Source organism: Monodelphis domestica, chromosome 4, assembly GCF_027887165.1.
Source record: "Monodelphis domestica isolate mMonDom1 chromosome 4, mMonDom1.pri, whole genome shotgun sequence".
Taxonomy (NCBI): Eukaryota; Metazoa; Chordata; class Mammalia; order Didelphimorphia; family Didelphidae; genus Monodelphis; species Monodelphis domestica.
In genome coordinates this window covers 410,383,793-410,395,761 of record NC_077230.1, presented here as the reverse complement: position 1 = coordinate 410,395,761, position 11,969 = coordinate 410,383,793, and the positions used below count along the sequence as shown (strand labels likewise).

Here is an 11,969-nt window from a genome sequence, read left to right as displayed (position 1 = left end):
GACCTGGGTTCAAATCCTAGCATACGTACTGGTTATATGGCCCTGTCATCACAGTTAAAATTACCTCGAGAATCTGATTTTTCAGTAAGAATATGTTTATTATATATTATTAATTATATAATAATCATATATAAGTTAATATATTATATTATAACTATTATATTGTATCATTGATGTATTATACAATGTTAATATAATATTAAAATGTTTTATTAATATAATAAATATAATATAATATATAAAATATAATAATATAATATATTATTAATATAATGTTGACATTATTATATGTTACTAATATTCTATCCTATTATTATATATTATTTATAAGGTTTATTGGTTAGACCAACATAATATTCTATAAATAATATATAATATATTAGATGATATATGGCCTATTGTATAACATAACATATTACAAAATATGATATGATGTCATATTAGAATAATAAATAAAACAATAAAGCAAACAGGTCTCTATGGCTCTCCGATGATGATCGGAGCTTAAAGGCAGCTTAAATAGATTAGAGCTCGTTTTTTAGGCTTTCCCTTGGCCATCCCAAGACATCCCTAATTGGTGATGACTAATTAAGAAGTGAGCCACCACCCTACCCACCTCTCGCCATCTCCAAAGGTGGACAGATCACAGAGCCAGAAAGAAATCTTCTTCCCCCTTCACTTATTAACCAAATTCTGTTCAAAAGCAAGCTGCTCATTGGGATTCCCAAGAACCAAGAACATGGAGGAAGAAGCAGCAGGCTGGAGGGTCTCTCTGCCCCCAGAAATCCTGGGTAATTCTCCCTAATTCTTAGGAATGAGCACAGCCCAGAACAAATAAATCTCAGTGAGAGGCAGCTTCCTCCGACCGCAGATTCCAGGGTGGAATGGGTCAGGAAAGAACCTCTATTTCCTGAGGACAAGAGGACAAGACGATGAGTTCATCACTCAGTCGCCTTTTGGTCTTCCAGACACATTAAATTCAAACTTGAAGGGGAGGATCGCATCATCCCCTCAACCTTTGCCCTTTGGGGCGTCCATCCCAGACAGCCCACCCTGTCCAGTCCTACCTTCACAGGCCTTCCGGTCATCCCGTAGCTTCTGGCCCTCTGGGCACTTGCAGTAAAAGCTGCCAATGGTGTTGCAACACTGAGACTCACAGCCTCCATTCTCCACCTCACACTCATTCACATCTGCAAAGGGCAAAAGAATCAAGTGACTTCTGGCAGGTTGGCTTAGTTACAAAACACCCATATTTTGGACCCATCCAGCACAATCCAAGGTCCTCTGATGCCTCCGAAGAGTCCCCACGGCAGCCCCCACATCTGGGGTCAACCTCTGCAAACCTGCTTCTGGCCGATGGCCAAGAGGAGCATCAAGGCTATCTACCCCAGCCTCTTCCTCCTGGACGACCCAATCGTAGCCTTACAGGGAGAAGGGACCTGGGAAGGGCTAGGGGGGCCCTCAGAAGCCATCTCCACTAATTCCTTTTACAGATGAAGACACTGAGGCCCCAAACGTGAAGGAATTTGCCCCAGGTTACACGCATGATGAGCACGAGAACCATATTCTTTCCCAGGTACCACACTTCCCCAAAGTCAGCTGGAATAATCCCCTCATTTTACAGGAGAGGAATTTGCTGTTATTCGGCCATTTCAGTCATCTCTCACTCTCCATGACCCCATTTGGGGTCTTCTTGACAGAGATACTGGATTGGTTTGCCGTCTCCTCCTCTATCACATTTGAGGAAATATCACCAATGAAATGGGAATATTTCAAAGATAGACTAGAAAGAGAAATATCACAGATGAGGAAACTTTGTCCAGGGTCCTCCAGCTAACAAGGGTCTGAAGCTGGATTCAAACCCATGAAGATGAGTCTTCCTGATTCCAAACTCAGCACTCTATCCACTGCACCACCGAGTCAACAGCAGACCTTGGATTTGAACCCAGATCTTCTGACATCAGATTCACTTAAGTACATGAAGATAAGGATATTTAAAGACAATAATTTTTTTCCATTCAGTAGAGATCTCTTTAACTAGGTAGGTTATTATAGCATGGAGTTGGGGTACTGCTGGGTCCACCACAATGCAGGTAGGTCATGGAGTCAGGAAAACTCATCTTCATGAGTTCAAATCCAGCCTCTGGGCAATTAGCCTCAAACTCAAAGCTCAAAGGACAAAGGTCTGAGCTGGGCAGTCATTGAACTACTCAGCAATTTCCTCATCTGCAAAATGGACTGGAAAAGGAAATGGTAAACCACTCCAGGCATACTTCTTTGCCAAGAAAACTCCAAATGGGGCCATGAAGAGTCAGACATGACTGAAAAATGACCCAACGCTAACAGCACTGAAGCACAGAACTTGTTATTAGAAGACTATTTGAATTCTGGCTGCAAAACTCACTAATTCTACACATGAGGCCAAGTCAGTGGTTGTCTTTGAACCTCAGGGTCCTCATCTATAAAATGAGAATAATGATGCTCGTGACCCTCCCTACAATATTAGTAGTGGATAAATATTACTCTGTGCATATTCTGACACTCTTAAAAAAATGAAGAACACAGAAAAGCATGGGAAGATTTCTATGAACTGATGCAAAGTGAAGAAAGCAGATCCAGGAGAATAATACCCATAATAACTATAATGATGGAAATAGAACAATGTAAGAATTTAAAATAATATTACTCAGGAGGAGGAGGGGATGAGCTTCCTTGACACAACAAGAAAAAAAATCAAAACAGAACACTCGAATTAGACTGATCAAATTCACTCCAGAAAAGAGATAAAACGGAAGAAGAAATTAAAATTGAATTTTAAAAAATTATAATGGATTTTGTCTTTCTTGCTCTCTCAATGGAATGAGGGAAATGAGGGAACTGGGAAAGAAAAAATTCAGAACTGAAAATAAAATTGAATTAAGAAGAAAATAGAAAATGATTCTTCTTTCTTTCTTTGCACAGGTGGAGGGTTCTTTGTGTGGAATGTTGCATTGCTGTCAGATGTAGCTAAGGGATTGGTTAGTTTTGCCAAACTCCTTATTTTTTCTTTTCTTTTTTTAAAATTTTTTGTTCCAAGGGATGCCTCCCTGGAAAGAGAAAGGGAAGGCTATATATATATCTGGAGGTGTTGAAAGGATATCAGCACAAATTAAGATAGAGGTGGTAAAAGACATGAAAATATAACAGTACACATTAAAAGATCATAAAAAAGCACCATAGAAATGGAGTGTATCCTAGAAAGATTCCAACTGTTTCAAATGTAACTCATTTCATCAAAAGGCAGTGAAGCCCAAAGTTCTCAGAAATGTGTCCCCTGCATGTGATGAGACACTCACCTTGTCCCCTCTCCCATCTGTCTCTCTTTTCCCCTACACTTCTGCTGGAATATAAGCTAGAACTTGCCCTGTTTCCATACAGAATACAAAGGCTCCCTCCTGTTTGGGGACCAAGAGAAATCATAACCATCTCTTCTTGCTCAATGGTTGACCAACCCCACTTGCCATATCCTAAAGATGCGTTTGCGAGGGAGCTGATGCCACAGGAGCACGAAGCACTGTAAGCCAGTGCCAAGGGTTCTGTATTTGCAATCGTGAGGATCCAGGTTCAAAACCTAGATCTGCCCCCTTTCTAGCAGGCTGACCTTGCACGAGTCCTTTTGTGGCTCTGGGACTCAGTCTCTCCATCTGTCAAATGAGGGGGTTGGACGAGTTGACCTCTAAGGTTCCTTCTCACCTGAATCTCCAAACTTAAATTGTAAACATAACTCTAGTGTGAATCTGTTGGTTCACAGAAACAAGGAGATCCTAAACACAACAAACGAATTAAGGCAAAAACAGGACACTGCCCAGGGACAGCTAGGTGGCCCAGGGGATACAATACTGGACTTGGAATTTGGAAGATTCATTTTCCTGAGTTCAAATCCAGCCTCAAACCCTTACTGTATGACTCTAGGCAAGTCATTCCACCCTGCTGGCCTCAGTTTCCTCATCTGTAAAAGGTGTTGGAGAGGAAAATGGCAAACCACTCCAGTATTGTTGCCAAGAGTTCAAATCTGGCCTCAGATATTTACTAGCTGGGTGTCCCTGGGCAAGTCATTTAATCCTGTCAGCCTCAGTTTCCTCAATCTGCAAAATAAGTGTAGAAGGAAATGGCAAGCCACGCCAATATATTTGCCAAGAGTTCAAATCCAGCTGTATGACTCTGGGCAACTACACCCTGTTGGCCTCAGTTCCCTCATCTGCAAAATGAATTGTAGAAGGAAATGACAAGCCACACCAATATATTTGACAAGAGTTCAAATCCAGCCTCAAACATTTACTAATTGGGTGACCCTGAGCAAATCATTTAATCCTGTTGGCCTCAGTTTCTTATCTGTAAAAATGAGCTGGAGAAGGAAATGGAAAACTACTCCACTATCTCTACCAAGAAAACCTCAAATGGGGTAACAACGAATTCGACACATCTGGTTTGCCTCAGTTTCCTCATCTGTAAACATGATCTGGAGGAGGAAATGGAAAACCACTCCAGTATCTCTGCCAAGAAAACCCCAAATGGGATAACAATGAGTTCAACACATCTGGTTTGCCTCAGTTTCCTCATCTGTAAACATGATCTGGAGGAGGAAATGGGAAACCACTCCAGTATCTCTGCCAGGAAGACCCCAAATGGGGTAACAATGAGTTCGACACATCTGGTTTGCCTCAGTTTCCTCATCTGTAAACATGATCTGGAGGAGGAAATGGAAAACCACTCCAGTATCTCTGCCAGGAAAACCCCAAATGGGGTAACAATGAGTTTGACACATCTGGTTTGCCTCAGTTTCCTCATCTGTAAACATGATCTGGAGGAGGAAATGGAAAACCACTCCAGTATCTCTGCCAGGAAAACCCCAAATGGGGTAACAATGAGTTCGACACATCTGGTTTGCCTCAGTTTCCTCATCTGTAAACATGATCTGGAGGAGGAAATGGAAAACCACTCCAGTACCTCTGCCAGGAAAACCCCAAATGGGGTGATGAAGAGCCAGCCATGACTGAAACAACTCAACAATGAGGACGCTGAAACATTTTCACAGAAGAGCCTGAACTCATTTGAATTTCACAGAAAAGGCAAAGAAAGTGTCTTGAGAGGGTTCCAAGAGGGCGTCCTCCCTCCCAGGCCCCGCGTCCCCAGTCCCCAGACGAAGGCCATCTTGCTGCACCAGCTCCTTTTAAATAATCTCTGCGAGGGCCCGGAATGCAAGTCGGAATCCAGACCTTGGGAGGTTAACGATGGGAATTTTCTGGGAATTCCTGGAGAGTTACAGAGGGTGAGAATCTGGCCGGGGTGTACGAGCTGAGGACGTAGAGTTTGGCTCCCAAGCCTGAAGGTTAAAGGAGGACTTGGAGAAGAAGGAGAGGGTCCGGCCCTACCTGGGCTGGCTGGAATGAGGGCCTGAGCGGAGGGCTTCCCTCCCAGCCTCCTGTGCTGGGGAAGTGGAGGAGAAGGAAGAAGAAAAGCGCCCTTTGCTTTCACAGCCCACTCGCTCGCTCCCTGGCAGGAGTCGGGCCTCTTGGCTGCCCATTGTGGGAACACGGGGAGGCCCGTTCCAGGCCCCGCTGCCAGGGACGGGGTCACCAGGGCCAGTGGGTGCGGCCTTGGGTCACCCCTGTCCCAGCAAAGGCGCCGCAGGCCCCCCAGCCGGTCCAGTCTCGCCACTCTCCAAGGCCGCTCTCCACGCCAGGGCAGTAGCACCCATGGACTTGGCTGAGAAAGCCTCGAGCTGCCCCTGGGCCCTGACTCATGCATCAGCTCACAGACCTGTGGGGCCGCGGGAGAAAGACTGCCATGGCGGCCACCCCTCTGCCGCATGGGCTCTGGCTCAGCTTTCTGGGGCTGCTGAGTGCCAGCCCTCACGCATGCTTTCACTCTTTAATAATCCCACCCAGAGACCCCCTCGGGGACCTCTTTGGGGTGTCGATGATTAGAATTGTTAGGAATGAGAGGAAAGAATCCTTTGTTGTTTGCTCTGTGCCAGGGGCTGCCCTGAGCGCTGGGGATGCTGGGGATGCTGGGATGAGAAAGCAAGACACAGCCTGCCCTCGGGGAGCTTCCGGCCTAAGAGGGGAAAGAGAACAGGGAGAGGGGGCTTGAAAGAGGGTGAAAGCTTACCAATCAGAGGGCAGGGTGCCCCGACTTGGAGCACTAATATAACTTCTATCAGATTATTTATTGCCTGGGGGAGGGGGAAAGGGGAGAATCTGAATCACAAAACATCAGAAAATAATGGTCAAAATTTGTTTTTACAAGTAATTTAAAAAATAAAATTCAATTTAAAAAATACGTTCGGGTTTACAAAGTGCTTTGTATAGGCTCTCTTACCGGAACCCTGTTTGGTCGTGTCCAACTCTCCATGACCCCATTTGGGGTTTTCTTGGCAGATACTAGAGTGGTTTGCCATATCCTTCTCCGGCTCATTTTACAAAGGAGGAAACTGAGGAAAACCAGTTATGTCTGATTCTTGGTGACCCCTTTTGGGGGTTCTCTTGGCAAAGATGCTGGAGTGATTTGCCATGTCCTTCTCCAGCTCATTTTACAGAGGAGGAAACTGAGGAAAACCAGTTGTGTCTGATTCTTGGTGACCCCTTTTGGGGGTTCTCTTGGCAAAAATGCTGGAGTGGTTTTCCATGTCCTTCTCCAGCTCATTTTACAGAGGAGGAAACTGAGGAAAACCAGTTATGTCTGATTCTTGATGACCCTTTTTTGGGGTTCTCTTGGCAAAGATGCTGGAGTGGTTTTCCATGTCCTTTTCCAGCTCAATTTACAGAGGAGGAAACTGAGGCCGATGAGATAAAGTGACTTGCCCAGGTCATCCTGCTAGTAAATGTCTGAGACCATATTTGAACTTTTGTCACAGAATCAGGAAAGGCTTGCCATTTCCTTCTCTAGTCCATTTTATGGATGAGGAAACTGAGGCCAAAGCAAAGTGACTTGCCCAGAGTCACACAGCTAGTGTCAACGTCCAGATTTGAACTCAGGAGAATGTGTCTTCCTGACCCCGACCCCAGCATTTTATCCACTGCACCACCTGGTTGGAACCCTCCAATGACCCTATGGGGCATTGAGTGATGGCGCCAGACTTTGAATCAGGAAGACCTAATTTCAAATCCAGCCTCAGACACTTCCAAGCTACGTGACCATGGGCAAGTCATTTTTTTTTAAACCTTCCCTTCCATCTTAGAATCAATATTGGTTCCAAGGAAGAAGAAAGGGGGTGAAGTGACTTGCCCAGGGTCACACAAATTTGAACCCAAGACCTCCTGTCTCTAGGACTGGCTTCTCAATCCACTGATCTACCTAACTGTTCCCCAGCAGATCATTTAAAGCCCTGATGGAAGAGATTAATGAACTCCTCAGAGGCAAGACCTGCTTCATTTCTGCCTTTACGTGTCCAGCCCCAGTAGAGGACCTTCACAATTATATATTCGACGTCAGGTGAGTTTATTAAACCAAGGAAAAGCCTCGGTGCTGGGGGAACAAAGACACAAGTGGCTTCTGTTATGCTCCTGGGGAACACAAGAAGCCTCCATGCTCCGTCTGCCCCGCCGGACTCCCAGGGCTACTTTTTGCCTTCCTCGCAGTGCCTGGCACACAGGCGGTGCCCAATGCACCCTCGCTGGCCCCAGTGGGCACTGGCTACTCAATGAGCATTTCATGAAACATCCCTGAACGATGGAGGGACTCAGAAGACGTTAGAGCTGACGGGGAAAGCCGGGTCCAAGTTCAAGCAGGCTGTGCCCCCTCCCCGGACCCCCCACCGCACCCCAACTTTAGCTTCGGCGGCTGCTGGGTCCTTCTTCGACAGTCATTTCAACACGCCTCTGATTTGTTGGGAGGAATTTGACTCGGCAACCCTGAGGACTAACCACTCTGCTTCCTCCAAGGCTTTGGAGAAAGGGCTCCTTCCCATGGCTGGTGCCTGACTCGGGGGGTTCAGAAGAGGGCAGGCTCTGGAGGGAGGGGAGGAAGCTCGAAGGTCTCCTTTGGGCCTCTTCAGGGCAGCCGTGCAGGCGTTTGTCCTCGGCTGGGACGGGGCAGGTCTGCTGAAGCTCCAGACCTAAGCCTTCCCCCAAGCCCTGTATCTCTTCCTGGGCCGACAGAAACCCCATCTGGAAGCCATCAGCTCTCTGAGCTCTCTTGTCCTCGACTGAGTGCCTGAAATGCTTTTGTTAGACAGGCATTTCTCTGGCTCCCTGAAATGCATGCCTCTAGCTTAATTAGTCCAGGGGACTTGGCTCCCCTTGAGAAAGCAGCTACTCCCTCCTGGCCAGGCTTTGGAATGCCTTGAGGGTCCTGCCAATGGCTCTGGATGGGACATGGCCCCCTTTCCTAGGGGAGCAGTTGCACTGCACCCATTTTCCTGAGGGGAAGGCTGAGGCAGGAGGGCTAAATAGAATCCATGATGCCAACCCAAAGGGGTCCCAGAATAGAATTTCCCCAGAGTAGAATTGGCAGAAAGAGAAGGTGCCAAAGATGATAAACACACACATTACCGTGGCTCCAGGGCCCTTGTTTGCCCCAAACTATAGGTGATGGCTTGGGAGCCACATGAGAGGCTGCAGGGCAATGCCCAGGTTAGGGAGAAGGTTTCTGAGCCATGTATCCAGCCTGTCGGATCCAGCCCTGGAAAAGGAACTCTGACCCACAGACCCCATCTCTCTGCAAAGAGTTCTCATTCTGTCAGCAAAGAACCAGTTCAGACCAGGGGACCAGACTCCCATCTTTCCTACGATTTTGGCACAGAAATCCCCAAGGACGCCTCTGCCCTGGGACAGACACCTGAAGGAGCTCATCTGCTGCTCTCCTTCCCTTCTCGTATCTTAGAGCCCCCACCACCATCTTTTACTCTCTTCTCCTTTAGCCCAAGCTCTGAGAATGAGGCTGCCCTTCTCCCTCCCAAGGTTGAACCCCAAATAGGCATATTGGGGCTCCTGGAACTGATCGCCTCCCCTATCATTCCTCCTCTTTGTAATCTTCAATCTCCCTCTGTCTCTGTCTCTCTCTCTCTGTGTCTGTCTCTCTCTGTCTCTCTCTTTCCCTCTCTGTCTCTCTGTCTCTCTCTGTCTCTGTCTCTCTGTCTCTCTGTCTCTCTCTCTCTCTCTGTCTCTCTCTGTCTCTCTGTCTCTCTGTCTCTCTCTCTCTGTCTCTCTCTCTGTCTCTCCCTCCCTCTCTCTCTCTGTCTCTGTCTCTGTCTCTGTCTCTGTCTCTGTCTCTGTCTCTGTCTCTCTCTCTCTCTCTCTCTCTCTCTCTCTCTCTCTCTCTCTCTCTCTCTCTCTCTCTGTTTTTCTACTCCTTCCTTCTCTGTTACCTACAAACACACCAAAGTCTCCATCATCCCTGGAAAACTTTCATTAGACCCTCCCATCCCTTCAGGTCCCCTTCTCCATCTTTCCTCTCTTTTACAATAAAACTCCTAGAAGATGCTCATTTTTGTCTGTGCATTCATTTCTTCTGTCTCTGTCTCTGCCTGTCTCTCTGTCTCTGTCTGTATCTGTCTCTCTCTCTCTCTCTCTCTCTCTCTCTCTCTCTCTCTCTCTCTCTCTCTCTCTCTGTCTCTGTCGACAGCTCTAAATCCTGTATATCTTCTACAACACAATCCCTGGCATACAGTCAGTGCTTAATAAATGCTTCTTGACTTGACAATTTCAATTCTATTCAACAAAGACCTCCTGAGGACCTAACACATTCCAGGCATTATGGATGCAGAAATTAAGGTCTGATCACACTGGAGGTAGTTATGGCCATAGCTACATATGAAGGGAAAGCTCTCTTAAGCAAAAATGATCACAGAACCATAGACAAACCATCAGAAAATACTACAAAATCTTTCCAGTCCAATTCCAACCCCAGTAGACAATGAGGAAACTGAAGTACAGAGAAGCAGAATAACTTGGCCAAAGCCCCATGGCTAGTAAATGAAAGAGGCAGGATTTGAACCCAGATCCTCTGACTCCAAAGGTGGTGCTTGAAACACTATAATGTAGTCTAAGCCTCAGCCCAAGGGAGGTAGTTATCCAGAAATTCTGAGTCAGAAACTAAAGGTTCTTGGAAATACTCCCATCTAAGAAGCAAGAAGGACATGGGAAACAGGGACAACCTGACTATAATACACCAAGAGCATCTTGATGGAATCTGGAAGCCAGTGTTACCAAGGGTGTGAGCAGTAGGTCTATTTGGTTCCTATAATTGGCGTTCCAGGCAGGATTCTTTCATGAAAGCAGTGTGTGATCCCCAACTCTTCCTTGCTCTGACATGGCCATGGTGCCAATGGGCACACTATCGCACTTCTCTGTTCTGCTGCAGCAGTGATGCTATGCTATGCTATGGGCCTGGACAATGAGAAGGACCCTGTTCTTATGAAGCTCTCAGTCTGGGGGCTGACACGAGACATGTAATGTCATTACCTCCCACTCAAAAATCTAGAGTGCCTCTATATTGTCTTTAAGAGAAAATGCACCTGCCTTTCCATTCTTATTTCTTAATATTCTTCTTTACACGTTTACTTGCCCAATTCTAGTTTTTAAGGAATTTTTTCTTTTTCTTTTTAATCCTGAATGCCTGTCTCAGAACTGATATTAAGTATTTGTTCCAAGGCAGAAGAGCAGTAAGGACTAGGCAATTCAGGTTAAGTGACTTGCCTAGGGTCACATAGGTAGGAAGTTATCAGAGGCTAAATTTGAATCCAGGACCTCCCATTTCCAAGTCTGGCTCTCTATTCACTGAGCTACCTACCTGCCCCTTAAATAATTTTCTTTTGTACCTCTTTTTTCCATTTGACCAACTCTTTTTAAACGGTTATTTTCATCAGTGAATTTTAATGTTTTTTTTTCCCATTTAGCCAATTGTGTTTATGAAGTCATTATTTTCATCAGTATTTTTTGTGTCTCTTAGCAAGCTGTCTTTTCCTGATTTTCTTCCTTTACTTTCATTTCTTTGCTTAATTTTTTCTCTTTCATTCTTATTTGATCTTGAAAATCTTTTTTCTTCCAGGAATTCTTGTTGGGCTTGTGTCCAATTTGCTTTTCTCCCTCCCCTCTCTTGAGGCTTTGTATGTAGCTGTTTTGACTTCACTGTCTTCTGAGTTTGTGTATTGATGTTCCCTGGCACCATAATAGATTTTTATGGTCAGGTTCTTTATTTGTTGTTTGCTCATTTTTCCACCCTATGTCTTGATTTGGGCTTTATATTAATGTGAGCTCTATTCCTGGTGAAGGTGTGGGGGAAAGGGGCATTATCTTAGACTTTTTCACACTACTGTTTTCAGATCCAGTTCTGGAGGTTTGGAAGCTTAGAGTGCTCCTGGGGAGAGGTGTGGTCATGCTCTTGAGGTCTACCACTCTTGTATTTACCCTGGAAGGTCTCCTGATCACTTGGGATTGCAATAAATACTGTTCCTCAGGGCTTACTGATCCCTTGAGATCAGAAACAACCCTGTTCCTCAGGATGCCTGATGCCTTGGAACTGGAGGTGATCCCCCCCCTTGGGACTTCCACACCCTCTTGACAGAAAGGGCTCCTCTTTGTTACCGAGCATAGGACAATGGATTTGTCAAACAGCATCTGGTTCAGGATCCAGTGTTGGCAGAGGGGCATCCTGTAATCTTATTCTGACCAGTTGACAGACCCCCTTTAGATTGAGAGTTTTAGAAGCTTTGCTTCTTCTATTTCCACTTGCTCCCACCACAGATGTTTCCTCCACATGGTCTCCCTCCCAGCCTCCTCCTCCATACCACATCTCTCTTTCTGGCCTCCTTGTGTTGTCTTGGACAATATCTCACTATGAACTTTTGTTAGCTCTGCCACTCCAGAATTCATTTTGAGGTATTATAAAATTATTTGGAGGAAAACCATGAGCACTTTCTTTACTCCGCCATCTTGGCTCTGCCCCTGGAAGTACTATGCATGTTCCATTTGTGGAAAATTAATATTGAC

The 11,969-nt window shown here is 45.7% G+C and overlaps 1 protein-coding gene across 1 annotated transcript in view; it reads right to left on the bottom strand.

The window, feature by feature from the left end:
• Positions 1 to 996: 996 nt before the first annotated feature.
• LOC130453919 (multiple epidermal growth factor-like domains protein 6) overlaps positions 997 to 11,969 on the bottom strand; it is a 221,608-nt gene continuing 210,635 nt past the window's right edge. Inside the window, exon 5 of the mRNA XM_056795969.1 lies at positions 997 to 1,190. Within this exon, the coding sequence (XP_056651947.1) occupies positions 1,012 to 1,190 (179 nt within the window). The 3' untranslated portion in view covers positions 997 to 1,011. The remainder of the gene's footprint in view (positions 1,191 to 11,969) is intronic.